The 19,659-nt window shown below is 40.8% G+C and overlaps 1 protein-coding gene across 2 annotated transcripts in view; it reads left to right on the top strand.

Moving 5' to 3' along the window:
• LOC131255652 (protein PHYLLO, chloroplastic) overlaps positions 1–19,659 on the top strand; it is a 98,708-nt gene that overhangs the window by 54,447 nt on the left and 24,602 nt on the right. For both annotated transcript variants that reach the window (XM_058256431.1, XM_058256430.1), the window contains exons 13-16: positions 1,068–1,292; positions 1,872–2,174; positions 2,325–2,392; positions 18,270–18,428. In XM_058256431.1, coding sequence (XP_058112414.1) covers positions 1,068–1,292; positions 1,872–2,174; positions 2,325–2,392; positions 18,270–18,428 — 755 coding nt within the window. The remainder of the gene's footprint in view (positions 1–1,067; positions 1,293–1,871; positions 2,175–2,324; positions 2,393–18,269; positions 18,429–19,659) is intronic.

A 19,659-nucleotide genomic window follows, 5' to 3' on the forward strand; every position in this document is an offset into this window, starting at 1 on the left:
AATGGCCCATAATCACTGCTTGCCTGAAATACCAAAAACCCTAATAAAGCACCGTTTTGGGTATTTTCAGGAAATGTGGGTCAATTTCCAATATAGGAATTCCGTTTTTCCCGCATATGTGCCAACATGGCACAGGTGCCTATGATCCAAACCATTTTTTTGGTGGGTCATACCATCACAACTCCATAGCCCTAAATAAAACCACTACACTATGTAGATGTGCCACAAATATCAGTTAAATGTGGACCATCTGTCTACTTTAGACAAGCAATGATTATGGGTGATGTCACCCTAGTTGCTTTATGCAAAGGGATTTGCAAGAAATGGTTTAGGCTTGGTATCCAAACTGGTCCTAATGATTTTGGTTCTTTTTGTTACTACGAAATGCAAGAGCAGGAGAAGCTGTTATGATTTCTGTTTCAAGCTATAGAAAGTACCGACAGAAATAGATGGACGTGGATCGCTTGCAAGAGGGGGGGGGGGGCGGCTGCCGGAATCCTCCTGTTGATGTGGCAGCACCATGTGCACCTCTGAGATATGGGCCCTGCATCATTTCACCCAAGAGAATCTTTGCTTTTCATTGTGGAACTCACATCTGACAGGAGCACACGCTGCTTTTTCATTAGTACACATCAGGGCTGCAGGAACTTCCTGCAGCCCCCAGTTGCAGGCAATCTGATTCTGAAGTAGATAACTCGTAGCAGGACTATCCATTAGTATCAGTATTCAGTTGGGTGTGCTACTCTGTGTTTGTTAATTCTTTTTAAGACTTAAATACTTAATGTCCTCTAATGGTTCTTCTAATTAATTGGGATTCACATTTTTTACTTCATTCTTGCTATTAATGATTAAAACCATGAATGACATGATTCTTGTTGTGAATTGTTTGTTAGTTTCTTTCATCAGTCAAACTTCTTATATCAATGTACAAGAATCATTAACAACCATAATGTTATGCACTATTTTTATGTTGGGTTTCACATATAGTTAGCAGGATAACATTAGTATCATGATGCTATGCACTATTTTTAATGTTGCTTGTGTGTGTGTTTTTGCAATTATCACAGCTTGGTAGCAGGATAACAAGCAAGCGCATTACTCAAATTCTGGAGCGTTGCTCTCCCTGTTCATATATCATGGTTGACAAGCATCCTTACCGCCATGATCCTTCTCACATTCTTACTCACCGGCTTCAGAGTACCATATCTGAATTTGCTGCTTATTTGCTTAAAGTCAATTTCCCCAGAAATAACAGCAGATGGCACACTTTCCTGCAAGCATTGGATATGATGGTATTGCATCTCCCATTATAGACATTGATGTTCGGTAGTTATTACAAGGAAAATATTCATTGTACCTTGTATGGGTCTCTTCATTTGCTTGCCCTAAAAAAAAATTTACAGCCTGTTCTTTTGATCAATGTTATTTCAGACAAATTAACCTTTTCTTAACCATGATTCATTCATTCAAAATACTCTGTTGGAATTCTTTTCCCATCAGTACAAGAACCATAAAAAAGAAACCTGTTGCACTGAAGGTATGGTACTCATGTGATTGTCTCATGATAATAAGAATTCCTTTTGCCCTATATTTCAGTATTGTAAAGGGTTCTTAAGAAGCGTTTCTGCCTGTGTTGAGCCCTCTGACCTAAGGACATGGGGAGGTCATGTGTTTTCTTTCCCTGCAGTCTTTTGATTGAAAAAAAAAAAAAAAAAAAGGTTCCCTGCAATCTTCTGAAAAAAAAAAGAAAAAGTCTCTGCCTTTGAGTTGTATTTCGGTTTTAAGTTTTCTATGATATTTGTGTTTCTTCAATGGACATAAACAATAGAATTCCCCCGTCTTTGACTTGCAATGAATGTTTCCCATTCCAGGTTGCACGGGAGATATCGTTTCAAATTCATTCTGATGGTTCATTGACCGAACCACATGTTGCACAAGTAATTTCTGAAGCACTTAGCTGTGATGCTGCTTTATTTATTGGAAATAGCATGGCCATACGTGATGCAGATATGTATGGACGGGGTTGGGTGAACTCTACTACTGATATTTCATCTACAATGTCAAACTGGGGTCTACCTTTCTGCGGTATACGAGTGGCCGGTAACAGAGGGGCCAGTGGTATCGATGGCTTGCTAAGTACTGCTGTTGGCTTTGCAGTAGGATCCAACAAGCGAGTAAGTACACCAGATTCATGTGCATGTCTAAAATGAGAGAGGTTATTAGCATAATTTTGAAGTTGTGCTTACTACTTTTGAAGTCCTTAAAGTTGGATTGCATTAATTTTAGACACACTTTTAATCTATTGTTACTGGATAACTGCTCAGGTACTTTGTGTTATTGGAGACGTATCCTTCCTTCATGATACAAATGGACTCGCAATTCTCAGACAGAGGTATGTATGTCTGTATTTTAATGCAAATCTCTCCATTTTGGTGTGTATGCCTGCATCTGTGCATGTGCCTTTAGCCTTCTATTGCACATGGTAGGTCTAATGTCAATTGGGCAGGTTTTAGTACAACTAGAGGCGAAGGCATTATGATTGGATGGAAAAGTATTAGTAATTCCATCAAGGTTATTCTAGTTACTATCGTTTTTTATTTTTTGATGCATGCCAAAATGTATATATTAGTCCAGGGCCACAGGCCAAGAAATGTCTACAGCACTATCCAAAATAAGTATATTAACAAAAAAAAAAGGACGAAAGCCACTCCAAACCGTGAGTGAAGTCAAACACTTCACACCCCACTCTGTCCGCTGCAAGTTTGCTTTGCTCGATAGCTTCCTTGCTTCCCAGCTAGTAAATGACCTGAGAGAAGTCTTGTAATCAGCAATCACATTAGAATTATCCTAGTGATGGGCACATATGTTTTTAATTTCATCAATCATCGATAGAGAGTCACCCTCAACAATAATCTTGGTGAGTTCCCATAGGGTTAGCAAGTGGATGCAAGCCATAATAACTGCTTTAGCAAATTGTGGAAGTGGGTCCAACCCAAAATTTACTGGTGGCAGTCTCATAATTCCGGATGCAATGCCTAATTGCCTGGCATAGTTCCAGTTGTCGTCAAATTTTTGCTTGCAATACCCTGTGTTTAGAGTATCAGTATCATTACATGTATAGATTACCGGGGGTATTGAAACATGTATTAGTATCACCGATATTATTGCTGTTACTCATAAAAATATCGTTGTATGAGGGAAACATTGGGGAGACATTGGGAAAAAGTTAGAATTTTTCAATGAAACTTCAGGAGGATATGTTAAAAGACACATTTTTACACATGTAGGAATATTAAAAATAAAAAAAATAAAAAAATAAAAAAATAAAAAATAAAAAAAAGAAGAAGAAGAAGAAGAAAGAAAAGGAAACATGTATACATAATAAGTTTCCATTTTATATGGGCCTAACCATGCGTTGTTGTAAAAATCAGTATAAAATAAATATATAAAATTTTCATATTAATTAAAGTGAAAACACATATTTTCCAATATAAAATGGAAAATTTAGGATTTCACCAATTTCCCTAAAATTTCACATAAATGTTGATTTTTTCACCACAAATCCATGTCTATGCATGAGAATGATGCGCATACATGGATTTCCATTGAAATCCGTGTTGACATTTGAGAAAAAAAAATGAAGTTTCACATTTGAGTTCTAATCTGTCTTCGTTTTGAGTTGAGATTTCTCCCCAAATCTAAACTTTTATTCAATAAAAACCAAGTGTGATTGAAATCACCTGTGGAACAAAAAAAAAAAAAACCCTCAAAAAAGAATATTTTTGAGTTTCTTCGGGTTTTTTTCGACTGTCAATTTTCTCCTATTTATGAATGTTTCCCTGGTATCAGGGATATTATCAATGGTATCGCAAATACCAAGAAACATTTATAAAGGATTCTTCTCAAAATTATGTTGATATTGATAATATCGCCAAATATAGCAAATATTATAGAAAATATTGGTGATATTTCAAAAGTTTTAAACTGCCAGCAGTTTCAGTATCGTTGACCTGGATACTGATAATATCATCGATATTATTGATAATATCACCGATATTTCGAACATTGGTGATAACCAGGGAGTGGTGATTCAATGAGCAACAAGATTAGCTAATGGTCTAGGAGTAGTCGGTGGGTTTGCCTTACTCTAATTAAGGATGACAACTCATTCACAGCAAGATGGAAGATGTGAAACATATGTTTACTATTTTGTCTTGTTCAGTTAATCATTCATCACCTTCCATATATAACAATAGGCAAAGAAAAATCCTCAATGAGGTGTAATTCATCCATTTGGGTTTTGGTTTCAACCAATTGATAATTGCTGACTTGGAGGTCTACAACTGGGGCCTCCACTCATCAGATTCAAGAAGCTGCCTCATAATGGAGGAGCAAATGAGAGATTTGTCCTCTAATTGACCACAAAGTGAGCATATATGGGGAATACTTCCCTTAGATGAATCATTTTTTGAAAGGCTCTCTAGAGACAACTTCCATTGAAACATTCATATTTTTGTGTGGAAAATCAACTTTCCAGAGGACAGTCCAAGTAACAGCTTGTAGTTGATGCAGGGTTTCTCCTTGGTGGTAGCATACATGGATGTGATGGTGTATCTTCCATCCTTGGTAATTTAGCAAATGATCTTTATCTGTCATCTCTGTAGAGGGTAGATGGATGGTTAGAGTATTCTCAGCCACATCTGATGGCCAAATGTGTGGGATCAGACTGGATTTCCATATTTGGATTGCCTTGTTCATGGATTAGGACCTCCATTCTAGCTCCACTTCTCTAGTTTAGTTGTGATCTTGAAGGAGGAGAGGGTTAAGTTTGGAACCCATTTGTTTGTCTAGGTGCTAGTCTTCTAGCTAGAAACAATTAGAATCGGCCTTTGTTGATTATGCCTCTAGCTTTAAGGATGCCCTTCCATGCAGTTGAATATGTTGGTCTCGGCCCCACCACCTAAAATCATTTATTTCCCAAGTACTTGGGTTGTATGCTTTCACTCCACAGATTATTCTCTTCTGTTAGAAGGTGCCTAAGCTTGGCCATAGGAGCTTTGTTCATTAACTCCATGGACTGGATATCAAGCCTTCAAGATCCTTGGATTACAACCCTTCCTCTAAGTCACCATATGCCTCCCATAATTCTGATTCCAGATCTTCCACAAAAACTCCCCGATTACTTGTTTAAGGAATTGAGGATAAGTTTAGAAAGGTTTCTGACATACATAAGGTAGTTAGGAATGCCCGCCACAATGGATTCGACCAGGTAACCCAACCAGCTTGGGAGAATTGTTTGGCTTTCCACCATACGACTTTAGAATTAATTTTATCCAAACTCCCTTGAAACCAATACTTTTTGGGCTTTCTAGGGGCAATCAGGAAACCCAAGCAGGCCAATGGCCAGTTCCCAAGCCAAAAAAAGATCATCCACCATGATTTGTGATCTTCTGAGAGGATTAGTTCCATTGTATTTTCGACTTTTCTTTATTGAAAGCCTGACCATCCTCGCAATTGAAGTGGCAAAGTCCACTCTAGATAGCCTCAACGAATTTATTTGTTGCTTTAGAACAAATAAAAAATTCATCTATGAAAACAAGGTGAGAAATCTTCAGCCTCCCTTCTAACAATCTAGATAGGCTTTTGCCAGTTTTTAACCATAGTCCAATCAAGATCCACGAGAGGGCCTCCACACAAAGAACAAATAAGGGGATAAGGGTCCCTTAATGAATACCTCGCTCTAATGGAAAAAGGTTCAATGGAGCGCAATTCACAAGGACAGAGAAAGTTACCCTTGCTACGCATTCCATGATTGTGGCATTGAGCAAGAATTTCCCATCTAAGTTTGTCATAGGAGGCTTTGACTAAGACAACATTTAAACACATCTTAATATGATTGGCTTGCTTTCTAAAAAGAGAGAAATTTCTTTTGTGATCGGGACTTAGTCCATAATCTACCTCTCTGAAACAAGCTCATTTTGGAACTTGCAAATATAGGGGAGGATTGGTTGCAGTCACCAAATTATCAATTAGGAGATGAGTGATGACCTTGTAGCCCACATTACATTCTAATTGGCAGGAATTTGTCAATAGTTTGTTTCACGCCCCAAACTCGAAAATCGAATTCACAGGAATCCTGATCGTCGAATCCGGTGCCGACAGCCTCCATAGTACCCCATTCTCGGTTCCTAGCGTCCATATACTAGATTCCGATTCTGGGATCCTACAAGGAGGATTCTTTTTGTATATTTAACTCATAATAAGCATAACCACAAGATTACCCAATTCACAAAGGCAACATCATCATCACATATCCACTAATATAATCATTTCAGTACAATGCTAAAAAGGAAATACATAAATCGAAAATCAAGCTCCAGAAGACCACTGTACGCTCCAAGCTCAACACTGCTACAACCTAACATCACCTGCACGCATCTATCGTGCATAAGCTTACAGAAAGCTTAGAGGGTGGTGTAAGTGTGTGCACAAGGTTAGTGTCAAGTATTCAATATAATGCCATAGTCATACAATACCGAAAATACTGGTAATCCATAAATCGTACAATGTCGGAATTAGCAGAAATACTGACAAGATCATGAATTATCAGAGTAAGCAGAAATACTGACAAGATCAGGAATTATCAGAGTAAACAGAAATATTGACAAGATCACAAATCATAAGATAACAGAGTAAGCAGAAATACTGACAAGTCCATAAGTCATACAATATTAGAATACGTAATACGAATCAACTATGCAAATGAGGAGTCATAGAGCACCAAATATCAGATGCAGAGGATGCAATGCAATATACATTCCTAATGAGTAACACAAATAGCGTCAGCCGTACCTAGACCATATAAATGCAGAAACACAATAACCCAAATTGCCATATGCCGTAGATATAATGCAATATGCAGTGCGAATGGAGTGACCATGCTCGAGTGTGAAGTTGGGATGATAGTACGTAGTATCGCAGGCTATGGGGGCCATCACAAGGGACTTCTATCCAAACTAGTCTCATACCTAATTTGGATAGTCAGTCTCAATGTGGTAAACTACTGATCTTAGGTTACTCGCGCGCCCCAACCGAAATCCTGGCCATTGCGAATATACACGTAACAAATAGTTGCGCACCACCAGCCCGAGTGGATAGTGAATGAATGAATGAATGAGTATGCAACTCCTGCTCAATAAGTCCACATATCAGTACAGTTCATCTCTGGGATCATCACCGGGGTTTAGTACACTCCAAATGGCACTGCCGCTCTCCCAGCCGCACAGTCCAAGTGAGCGTAAGAAACCTCACTATCCGCCTGGCCAATAGTCTGCCAATACCTATTCGGCACGTCGATAGCGGACCCATTCACGAGCTGGTCAAACTCAGCCTAGCAATGCCCCCTGCTCTCGGGCGGGTAAGGCTACACCCCCTCCCAACCGACCATGACACAGTGGGAGACGCGACCTCCTGGTTTTCGGCACTCGGGCGCTCGTGTATCCACTCGGTCTCGACGTTGGGGCGTCCTCTGGTACTAAGAGGGTTTAGGAATTTTCACCCAGGGCCATCTATGGCAGCCCGATGCTAGAACAAATTTCTGGTGTCCCGTCTGGCCATCCATGATATGCCTGTGGAGGCTACGGCCCTAATGTCGCTAGGGCATATAGTAATCATAATGCAAAATGCATGAGTCATACAATCCATTCATGCATCAATCCTGCGCATACCGTGCGCTTATATGAGATAACCTCTGCCTATCAGGGAGTCTCATAACAACACACTCAATGGCATATGCAATGATCAACCACATCTCATAACAAACATGTAGATGATGCGTATGGGCATGTATCATGATGCTATGCTGTCACATACTCATAATCAGTATCAATAACCGGCATCAACAATCGACCTCGACAATGTGGACATTTAACCAACATTGCCCCTGAGGAATGGCCCTCATAAATCCTAACATATAGTGGACCCATGACCTCACACAAGGGCCAAATATACAACACCATGGGCTCCATTGCCTAGCCTCAAATGCACCACAATGAGCCTCATCACATAAGCCTCATATACATCACATTGGGCCTTAAACACGGGCTGAATACACATCACAACAGGCCTCAAATACAGGCTGCATATACATCACATTGGGCCTCAAACACAGGCCGAATGTACATCACAATGGGCCTCAAATATGGGCCGCATATACATCATATTAGGCCTCGATAATCGGCCTCGATAATCGGAATCGGCAATCGGCCACAACAATCGGAATTGATCAATCATCGGCCTCAATGATCGGAATCGACAATCGGCCACAACAATCAGAATTGATCGATAATTGGCCTCGATGATCAGAATCGATCGATAATCGTAATCGGCAATTGGTCACGACAATCAGAATCGGCGATCGGTCACGACAATCGGAATCGGCAAATCGGTCACGTCAATCGAAATCGACAATCAGTCACGATAATCGGCCTCGATCAGTAATCGGCAATCGGCCGCAATAATCGGAATCGATCGAAAATCGGAATCGGTAAATCGGTCACGATAATCGGAATCGGCAATCGGTCACGACAATCAGAATCGGCAATCGGTCACAACAATCGAAATCGATCGATAATCGGAATCGGCAAATTGGTCACAACAATCGGAATCGGCAATCGGTCACGACAATCAGAATCGGCAATCGGTCACGACAATCGGAATCGATCGATAATCGGAATTGGCAAATCGGTCACGTCAATCGGAATCGGCAATCAGTCATGACAATCGGAATCAATCAATAATCGGAATTGGCAAATCGGTCATGTCAATCGGAATCGGCAATCAGTCATGACAATCGGAATCGGCAATCGATCACGACAATCAGAATCGGCAATCAGTCAAGACAATCGGAATCGATCAATAATCAGAATCGGCCTCGATACTTAGACTCAACAATCGGAATCGGCCTCGATAATCGGCTGAACAAGGCCTAAGGAAAGGTCACAATGTGGACATTCAACCACCATTGCCCATCAATGTGGACATTTAACCATCATTATTCCTAAGGAATGGCCCACATAGAGTCAAACGTAAAGTGGGCTCGTGGCCTCACATAAGGGCCATATACACATCAAGTGGGCCGCATCGCATGGGCCTCGAATACATCACAATGTGCCTTGCTCATGGGCCTTGAATACATCACATTGGGCCTCGCCCATGGGCCTCGAATACATCACATTAGGCCTCGCCCACGGGTCGCATCAATAGGCCTTAAATACACAATAGGTGGCCTCAAATACATCCAATCAGGCCCACCGTTTTAGGTGAACTATCTACACCATACATCTATTTTTGGAGATCATTTACCCAAAAATGAATCATATTGAAAGATCATCTGGACCATACCACAAATAATGGTGGTGATAATATTATGTTGATTCAAAACTTCTGTAAATCCCAAAAAGGAGTTTCAATGGTAGACGTTCAATCCCCTCTGTTTACTGTAGTGTGGTCCACCTGATATTAGGATCTGCCTCATTTTTAGTCTCAAGCCTTAAGACGAGTTGCCAAATGGATGAACGGTTTAGATGCAACACATACGGCGGCGGGCCCCACAGGACTGTTGACGTCATGGGGCCCACTGATGGATGACATGGATAAAGCACATACATAGTGGTGGGGTCCACGCCCATGGCTGTCCACCAATGAATGAATGGTTGGATGGATAACATCCATCATGGTGAGGCCATACCTGGCACCGTCCAAATGGACGGTGCAGATGAAACACATAGATCAAAGTGGGTCCACGAGTAGCCCAACACATAAAATGGATGGACGGCTCTGATTAAATGCAGCAAGGTGGGCTTCCACGTGGAAGTGGCCCCACCACAAAATACAGATATACATTTGGTGGGTCCCACGTGGGGCCACCATAATATATTATATTTTATAATGTAATATAACATATTATGTACTTAAATATGATTTAATATATTATATATATGAGAGGGAGCGGCTGCCCAGATCCACTGTCCAGATCCATCTAGACGGTGCTGACTCGCATGGGTCCCACATGGGAGCGGCCCACCCATTATACATTTTAACATAATATAATATATTTATAATATTATATATTAAATAAAAAAATTACATTACACCACCGTCCAGATCCATCTGGACGGTGCAGATCACATGGGTTAAAGGTGGGTCCCTGATGAACGGCTAGGATATAACATAAACACCTACATCACACGTGGGCTCCACACGTGGATACGCCACATACATCATAGTGGAGTACACTGCACTGTCCAGTAGGTAAAGCACATACATCATGGGGGATTTCCACCGTCCAAAGACTCTGGACGATATGAATTAAATATATACATCTGGTGGGTCCCTCTGTCCTATCCATCAGGACAGTGTGGACCCCACACACATCACATGTAGGCCCCACACGTACACGTGGAGGGTGGGTGAGGAACATACATCAAAAGGGGACCCACCGTCCCACAGAACTTGCTAGCGTGGATACAGCAGCTAGAGCTGCTAGCTGGACAGTTGGGATATAACACGTCCCTCATGGTGGAGGCCCACTTGCTGACGTCCATACAGATGGATGGCTGTAGATGAAACACACATATCACAGAGGTCCCCACCGTCCATCTGAAATACATATATCATGGTCAGGCCTACGTCCTCAACGGACGGATGGTTTGGATACAAATACATCACGGTGGCGCTCCACATCCACCGTCCAGAGATGGACGGTCTGGATGGCGTGGATACATAGGTGCATTAAGGTAGGGGATACAACAAATGCATTAAGGTGGGTCTATGCGTGTGGCCCACCATAGCTTTGGGATAAGGCTGATATTTGTGTTTTCCTCACAGTCCGGGGCAGTCCAAACGGACAGAAATGGTGGGCCCCGGACGTGACAGCGAGGTGGGCCCCGCTTGGACAGCAGTGCGTCCCACGTAGTGGAAGGCATGGATAAAATTCACACATCAAAGGTGGGCCATCAAAAAAGGGCAAAAAGAGAGAAAGAGAGGGAACGGTGTGATGAAGGGACCCCGCCACTATGGGCCCCTCAATACATGCATCAAATGGGTCCCACCACATGTGGGCCCTCAAATCATCAAATCCACACAAATCTAACCCTAGAAAAGCACCCACCTTTGATCTCCTCCTCCTTCTTCTGCCTATGCGGTCTAGAGCTCTAAGGGGACAATTTCGACGGTTGAGATGATGATCCAAGGGTTGGATTGGGTGGTAGGGAGTGGGCCATGCCAAGCTTCTCTCATGGAGCTTGGACGATGGACCCTCATGGGGTTGCTTGGGAGAATGAGAGAGAGAGATGAGAGAGAGGTGTAAGAGAGAGAGAGAGATGGGTGTGATGGGTGAAAAGGTGAGTGATGGGTGTACTTTATGTAAGAGAGTGTTGACTTTAGGGGTTGCTTGGGGATGGGGTGATGTGTACTTGACATGAGGTGTAATTGATGCGATTGATGGGACATGATTTGAAATCTTTCTTGGGTTTGCAAATGCGCGGTGTTTTCTCGAACTGGACGCGGGCTCACATCTCTTGGCCTGGTTATCGCCTCGACGCGCGAGACGCGGCATCGGAACCGTGGCGACGGTTTGCAGGACTCGGCTTAGGATCGTACGCAAACGTCGGATAAGGGTCAAATGTTGCCGAAATTCGATCGGGAGGATCGCGGAAACCTATGGAACGGTACGGAGTAAGATACGGGCCTTACAGTTTGAGGGCTCTATTATTTTGGAGAAAAAGGGCAATGAAGGTGTGTTTGATCCCCTAAAAACAAGCTAGGCCTAGTTTATCAATTTAACAAGCCTAAAACGAAGCAAGGCTAATTTCTCGCATTTGCATGGCTCAAGCCCCAACTCTCTACATCTTTTCCCATTTCCTAGGCTAAAAAAAGGGGAAAAAAACCTACATTCTTTTCTCTAACTCTTAATAATTGGGCTGATTATTGAGAATCAAATTGGGCTCTCCAATGGGCTGGAAGCCCATTTCTACTAACCTAAAGCATCCTTGCCTGACAATTCAACATTGAGGCCCAAAACGAAGGCCCATTCACCTTTTTCTTCTTCTCATCTCTTTCTTCTTCCCAATTTCTCTTTCTTAGGGTTTCAACAAAACCCTTTTTCTTCAACAGATTTCTTTTCTTCTTTTTCTCTCTCTCTCTTTTTTTCTTTTTGTTTACAGGGAACCGCCCAGGTGGCAACAATTGGAGATGTCGCTGCCGCAACTGCTCCAGGCAGCAGTGGCCATGGCTGCCCCTGCGTTGGAGATCCCTGTCAATGGCCACAGAGGGGGGGGGGGGACTACTGTTGTTTGCGGCAGCGGCACAAAGAGAAAAGAGAGATTGAGAAAAAGAGAAGTTGAGCGATTGCGGGGGCCGGTTGCAGCGGCAGGCATGGTTGTTGCCCCTGCAAATGGAGTTGTAACACAAAGGGAATGAGAGAAACAAAGAGATGAGGAATGGGAGATACACACACACACACACACACACACACACACACATGGGAGGGGGGTTTGCCGGCGACTGGTGGCTATTGTCGATGCTTTCTATGGTGGCGGTCTGGTCTAGAGGCTAGAATTCTTGGCTTTTTCTACTAGGGGTTTAACCCCCAACAACCACACCTCCATCCTCTATTTCTCACTTCTTCTCTTCTTTTTCTTTTTTTTTTTTCGATATAACTTCTTCATTAAAACATTACATCTCGTAATCTCATCCCAATCTTTCTCATTCCTCTTTCTTGACAACCTTTTTCAACAAAACCCTCTCAAGTTTTCTTTCTGGATGTTAATCTAGATCATTACCCCACAAATATCTTTATCAAACAAATACTTAAGGTCTCTTAATCAGATGGCACTATGCGAATATTCTAATATTATTCTCTTTTAATTAATTCCTCTTTCACCAGATATTTTAATTCTGTTTAAACATGTAAAAACAACAAAATAAACAAAATATTATTAAGACAAAGGTTATAATAAAAATGATCGATCGTATTAAAATAAAGATGCATAAAAATATCTGGTTGTTTTTAAGAGACCTTAAGTATTTCTACTAGGGGTTTAACCCCCAACAACCACACCTCCATCCTCTATTCGATCCATTCACGTTAAATTGGAGATCCACCTTTGAGTTGCTCTGATAGACTGATACCACTGAAAGTCGGCCCGAAAGAGTGGGCCCGCAGGATCCGACGGTTTGCTCGATTTTGGGAAAAATGATGAATAGAATATGTTCTCACTAAGGCCATTACTAATGGGATGTGAATGGTGAATAGGCCTAAGCTCAAAATAGGGCCCAATTCAAAAAATTGTGAACAATATTAAAACAACTATTAATTTTTCCATAGATTTCTTTGAGTGGGGTCCACAAACTTAGGCCATATAGTGGGCTCACACACATCCCTTCAACCCTAAAAACGAGCTAGGCCCATTTTATTGATTTAACAAGCCGAAAACGGAGCCAAACCAATTTCTTGCATTTACAAGTCCATAGCTCAAGCCCCAATTCTCTTCATCTTTTCCAATTTATCGCAATTTCCGCCTTTGAGTTGCTCTGATACCACTGAAAGTTGTCCTGTAGGATCCAACGGTCTACTCGATTTGGAACCTTTGCAAAAGCAAATGATGAACGGTGCAGGTGCAGTGGTCCACCTAACTAGTATGGGAGCAGAGAGGTCTGATCACCCTTCTGATTAAAGATGGCCTTGAATTCTAACCAATGGTTTAGATCGTGCAAGGGATGGGTAGGATGGACATATAGGATATCTTACTTTCCCGCTCTATTTTTCTCTCTGGACTCTTGGAATTACCAGATAATTTTCATAAGAGAACCCCTTCCCATTTTATAAGGAAGCATTAGAGAGTTGGATGAGGCTAGCAGTTATCCAGTCTCTTCCTAGCAGTTATCTGGTCTCATCCAATCCCACTCTTATCCAATCTAAGTTTGAAGTTGAATTTGAAATTCAACTTTAAACCACCAAGAGAAATCAAGAAGAGGAAATGAGGGAAAGTCTCATGGGACCCACCCACTAGTGGTTGCCCACAAGTGAGCCCCATGGGCCCATGTCCAACAACATTTTCTTCAGCCACATTACCACAAGATTATTGTATTGGCACTATTCTTTATGCCATTTCATGACTTTAATATGGTTGTGGCCCATAACATTTATAACCTCACAACCACCACAATTCTATAGCATACAAAAAGTGATTGGAGTTTAACCAAAATTCCAGAAACTAGATGATGCACACATTCAATGGAAGCTGAAGTGATAATCTATAAGTTGTGCCTTACCAAGCATGCATTAGCAAGAGGAACTTTTCAATGGTCATAATAACTTATAAATAATTGCATAACAATCTCGTAGGGTACAAGAGCAATGTATCTAGGTGTGCCTTCTATAAATAATCAATGTATTAGTGAAATGGGAAATGCTTGGGTGCTCACTAGCTTGTCCGCCACTACAAATCATAGTCATCAATTGTTTGCAAATTCACCTTTGCGGCTAGGATGTAATAGTTGTACTAGGGTGCAACGTGGTGCATGATCGCATTGGAATGTGAGTGTAGTCGAAGAAGCATTTATCAGTCAGTTCCCTGCTGATTTGTGCAGCCAACTATTTGAGTATGACATCTCTCTCTATCAAAAAAAAAAAAAAACCCTGAGGATGACTTTCATGAGTGTGGCAGTTGGTACCTGGCAGTCTGCATAGCAATTGTGATGTAACCCTGGATTTACTCTTTGACAGGAAATTTGGTGCAGTTCTACTTCACAATTAGAAAAGAAAGGGGGGGGGGGGAGGGATTTTGAGGATCTGGTAGTTGCATGAATAGAAAAGGGAGTAACTTCTAAAAAAGATAAGATTCAAACTCTAAACTCTTTTGTGAGAAACTGGTTTTGGTAGTTGCATGTGTTAGACAGCCCACATTCCTTGTATAGAATGTTTTTCTGTATTTCAGACAAACCTAAAGGGCTGAATATATAGAGTTTTACAACGACTATACAAGGTAAGATGATAAATATAGAGTTGATTGTCACTTCATCCGCGAGAAGTTTCAGTCTCGGATCATATCGCTACCACATGTCGCATCTCATGATCAGCTTGCCGACATTCTCACGAAGTCCCTCACGTCTGCCACTCATTTCTAGTTAGCAAACTATTACTTGTTGATGACAAGCATTAGTTTGAGGGGGGATGTTAGACAGCCCACATTCCTTGTATAGAAGATTTTGTATTTATCATCTTACCTTGTATAGTCGTTGTAAAACTCTATATATTCAACCCTTAGGGTTGTTTGAAATACAAAAAAACATTCTCCAAATCCGTGTGTTTACAGCATGAATAGAAAAGGGAGTAACTTCTAAAAAAGATAAGATTCAAACTCTAAACTCTTTTTTGAGAAGCTGGTTTTACTTGGTAATCAAACGCCTCTCAAACTCACAAAGGGAACCTCTCTCAACTCAAAACCCTCTCAATTCCATTACAAAAGCAATAACTAATCCCATTACATTGCATAAACCAGGGGTTTATACAACCCTGCCCCACAAACTAACAAGATCCCCATGTAACTCAAAGGTTAGGCTCAGCTAATCACTTAATTAGGTACCTAGATACCAACTAACAAATAAACAACTTAGGAAATTACAAAAAATGCCTTTGGAATTCTCACCCGTGCTTAAAATTCAAAAGCTGGTGAAAACTACACAAAGCCCCTTTTCTAAGGGAAATAGTTCTTCCGCTATCCAGGGATCTCTGCCAAAACCTCCATAGCCCCCGGGCTGGTGAAAATAGTTTTCCTACCATCTGGGTACCCCTGATTCAGGTCATTCCTCCAATTAAAAAATGGTCCACCATCACGTGCCCTGCTAAGCCCGATCTCGATCTTCCATCTAGGCCATTGCAAGGTGGTCTACATCAAATTGCCCCTCCGTGATCCTCCTTTGTTCGCTTGCTCTTTGGGGCATGCATGTAATAGTTGCTGGGGTCAATTCTAGGTGGGAACCATGCCATCTTTTGAGTGGTCTCAATTGGAGCCTTTGCCATGGCTGGTTCGAAGAGCCTATGTAAAAGAGGAAGGTTGATGTCTAGTGAGAAACCAATCTTAAAATGTTGCCAATCTGCCATTTAAAAGCCAACCCTAAATTTTTAAGAGGCTAAAAGTGATGATGAGTGAAATGAGGTGTCTAACACTAAGTGAGCCTAACATCTAGCTTAATAAAGAAGCTATGGAGCCAGGCAAGGTTATTGGAACAACTAATCTATGGTTCAAGTTTGTACAATAAAAACATTTAACACTTCATTTGCAGGATCTTTAGCTAGTAACTTAGGCTTAAGTAGCTAGCCCCACATAAGACAACTAAGCCCAACTTCAACAAGACTAGATGAGTCTAGAATTTCATGGTAGCGCATACTAGCCTCCATGTAGGGCTAGTAGTGTATACTCTCGTGATATGGTGTATGCCTTGGATCATGTCCTACCGCTTGTGTTCTGCAAGGTAGTGGCTCCAATGCCCTACCAAGAAAAGAATATAGCATGAATTCAGTCATCCTTAGTGAGGAGATGTGCCAACTAGGATGGTTTAGAAAAACTTATGCCAATCTAATAATTGTCTCACCTCAGCTTCATTTGGGTCCCTTGAATCCAATTCGTCCAGAAGAAGAAACTTTCGTTTCTCCTCTTGGCCAGTCCCGAGTTGCCGATTATTGATTGTGCTCCCATCATAGTTGGGCATGATGCAACCAACAAGCAGTTCTTTCCATTGCATCTCATTGTGTCTTTTCCTACCATAGACTACCAACTTCAGTTTGCACTCATCTCTTGAGAAGACATCAAAGTATTTTGAAAAGATGGTCAAAAGCCTATAAATAGAGTAGTGCTTTAAATAACGAATAGCATGTAGCATAGTTTTCACCCCTTTGAAGTGTGAAGCATAAGCTACATAGCGTGTAACATAAGCTGCACACAACTTCTAGATTTTAAATCAAGGTGCTTGGTTGCACCAATGTCATGATATTCCATACCAAATTACAATGATTATTAATGAAATTAACAAAGTTTCATGATATTAGTTGTAACAAAATGCAACCTAAAGTAATAGGAAGGGGCAATGATCAAGTATAAAGGTAAAGAAAGAGCAATGAAACTGATTTAATATTGTTATTTATATTATTTTACTAAAAGCATTAAACCGGTTAACTAATTTTGATTGGAAATGAGAAAATGTAACAAATCATTGAAAACATCATGTGAGCTACATAGCATGTAGCATAGTCTACCTAGTGTTTAGCGTCTGTAAATTATTATGTTGTGTAGGCTACATGCAACTTGAGCTATTTTCATGAGCTATGTTGCATTAAGGTTATGCTATACTACATAGCGTAAGCTACATGCTACATTGCGTAGCTATTTAAAACGTTGAAACAGAGTCCTACACTAAACCATTTGACAGTGATATTGCATGACACTACCAAAAATGTCCCCATAGAAGTCCTTGAATACTGTGCACATGTGGGTCTGTGTTATTTACCTTTTCCTCTTTCTTTTTTTTTTTTTTTTCCATTATCCATTGTTCTCTATGCAAATATTCATGCTTATAGGCCTCATGTCTTAAATGTTAGGAAAAGAAAGCAGTTTTAAAATTGTCTTATCTTGATTTGTCTTCAAGTTATGTCACATACACAAACCCTTCCCTTTTGTGTCGCAAACTCTGACAAAGCACTTTATAGTTTCTATCTTCATTATGCTATGTTCTTTTTCGATCTTGACATAATCATTACACATTTTTCCAGTTCCTTGCAGACCTGCACCTGTTCTTGGGCATTTTTCATCTTAATTTGACTTTTATAATAGAGGCTATGCAGCCAACGACAGATTTCTTCATGAACATCAGTTCTTGCTAATATTGATTTGTGAATAGGTGTATGTGTGCGCACGCACATGTGCATGCATGTGTGAATGGGTGCTTCCATCAATTTTATAAAATGGATGAAAAAAAATCTTCTTATCGTCACTATTTCCATTTTCTTATTTGTTCTTATATTTGGTGTGCAGAAAATTCTGGCTATCATGTTAGTTCCTTCTCTCATATGTACTTTTTTTTTTTTTTTTGCAGTTGTCATATATACTTATCATTTCATCTGTACATGTTACAACTGCTAAACATTTCTAGCTTACAAAGTTACATTACTTGATTTCTGAAATGTATAAAGGATGCACCTATGCTTGTAGGATGCGGAGGAAACCTATGACAATAGTAGTAACAAATAACCACGGAGGTGCAATTTTCAGTCTTCTTCCAATTGCAGAGAGAACGGATTCAAGTATACTACAGAAGTACTTCTACACATCCCATGATGTCTCAATTGGCAAGTTGTGCGAGGCACATAGGTAATGCAGCAAGTGCATGATGCATCCCATGTACAATTATTTTTCTTGCATATCGTTGTCTCAAATCCCTTTTATCCTCTGATTGATTGATCTTGCATGGAAATTTTGAATTACAATCCATGAGGAACTGGGCACGGCAGTTAACATTCATGAAAATTGTGGACATGTCAACATGACAAAACATTGAATAACATTAGATATAAATAGGGGTGAGGTTGTGTTGAATTTGGTCGTTATTATTTTAATCTATGTATAGTGGCTATTTCCTGAGCATACTATTTATTTTATTTTTTTTAAATACAAAATCAAAAGCTTGAAGGGTATATATTGTTGGGGAACTGCAGAAGCACACAGAGTTGAATCAAGCAAGGTACTCACAATCACACAACCAAGCCCAAACAAAAACAATCCAAATTTTAAGTGGAAAAACCCTTGTGGGTAAAAACCAAGGCACAAAGCGACGAATAATGTACTATGAACGCATAAATTACAAGAGATAGAAAGTTACTGATTCGAACAAGCCTTGAATCTTCTTCACAAGCCTTAGCTATGCCCTTGAAACCCTTAGGAACAAATTAGAAAGCCCTACAACACCCTCTCTCTTCCCAAATCCCGATTACTCCTGATATATAAACTATCACAACCGGAATAGGAAACAAATCCCACACTTACGCAATTCTGCGCAGGCGCTCGATGGGACCTTTGATGGCATAGACAACCCATCGAAGACCTCGATGAAATCGAGTAGCAACACCAAAATGTTCCAGTAGGCAACATGGATTTTTTGGATTTTTTCGATGGCATCGACGTCTGCTCGATGGAATCGAGTGGTCTATCGATGGCATCGGCAGACCCTATTATTGACAAATTTAAGACATCAACAACAATCTCCACCATGTCTTCAATCTTCATTGTTCATAGCTTCTTATCCTCATCTCTAATTCTGCCTTACATCATAACTCCACCATCGCTTCTCGCGCACACTCCATCTTCCATTTACACCTTCGCCAAGCCCAGAGACGTTGCACAGAACTTGAACTTATCTATGGGAACCACCTTCGTAAGCATGTCATCCGGATTCACGTTAGTGTGAATTTCTCTAGAGTCACACCTCCTTCCTCAAGCACCTGTCGGATAAAATGGGGACGCACATCAATATGTTTAGTATGTGAGTGATAAACAAAATTCTTAGCCAAATTTACCGTGCTTTCAATGTCACAATTGACTGGCA

This window comes from Magnolia sinica, chromosome 9 (genome assembly GCF_029962835.1).
Source record: "Magnolia sinica isolate HGM2019 chromosome 9, MsV1, whole genome shotgun sequence".
NCBI lineage: Eukaryota > Viridiplantae > Streptophyta > Magnoliopsida > Magnoliales > Magnoliaceae > Magnolia > Magnolia sinica.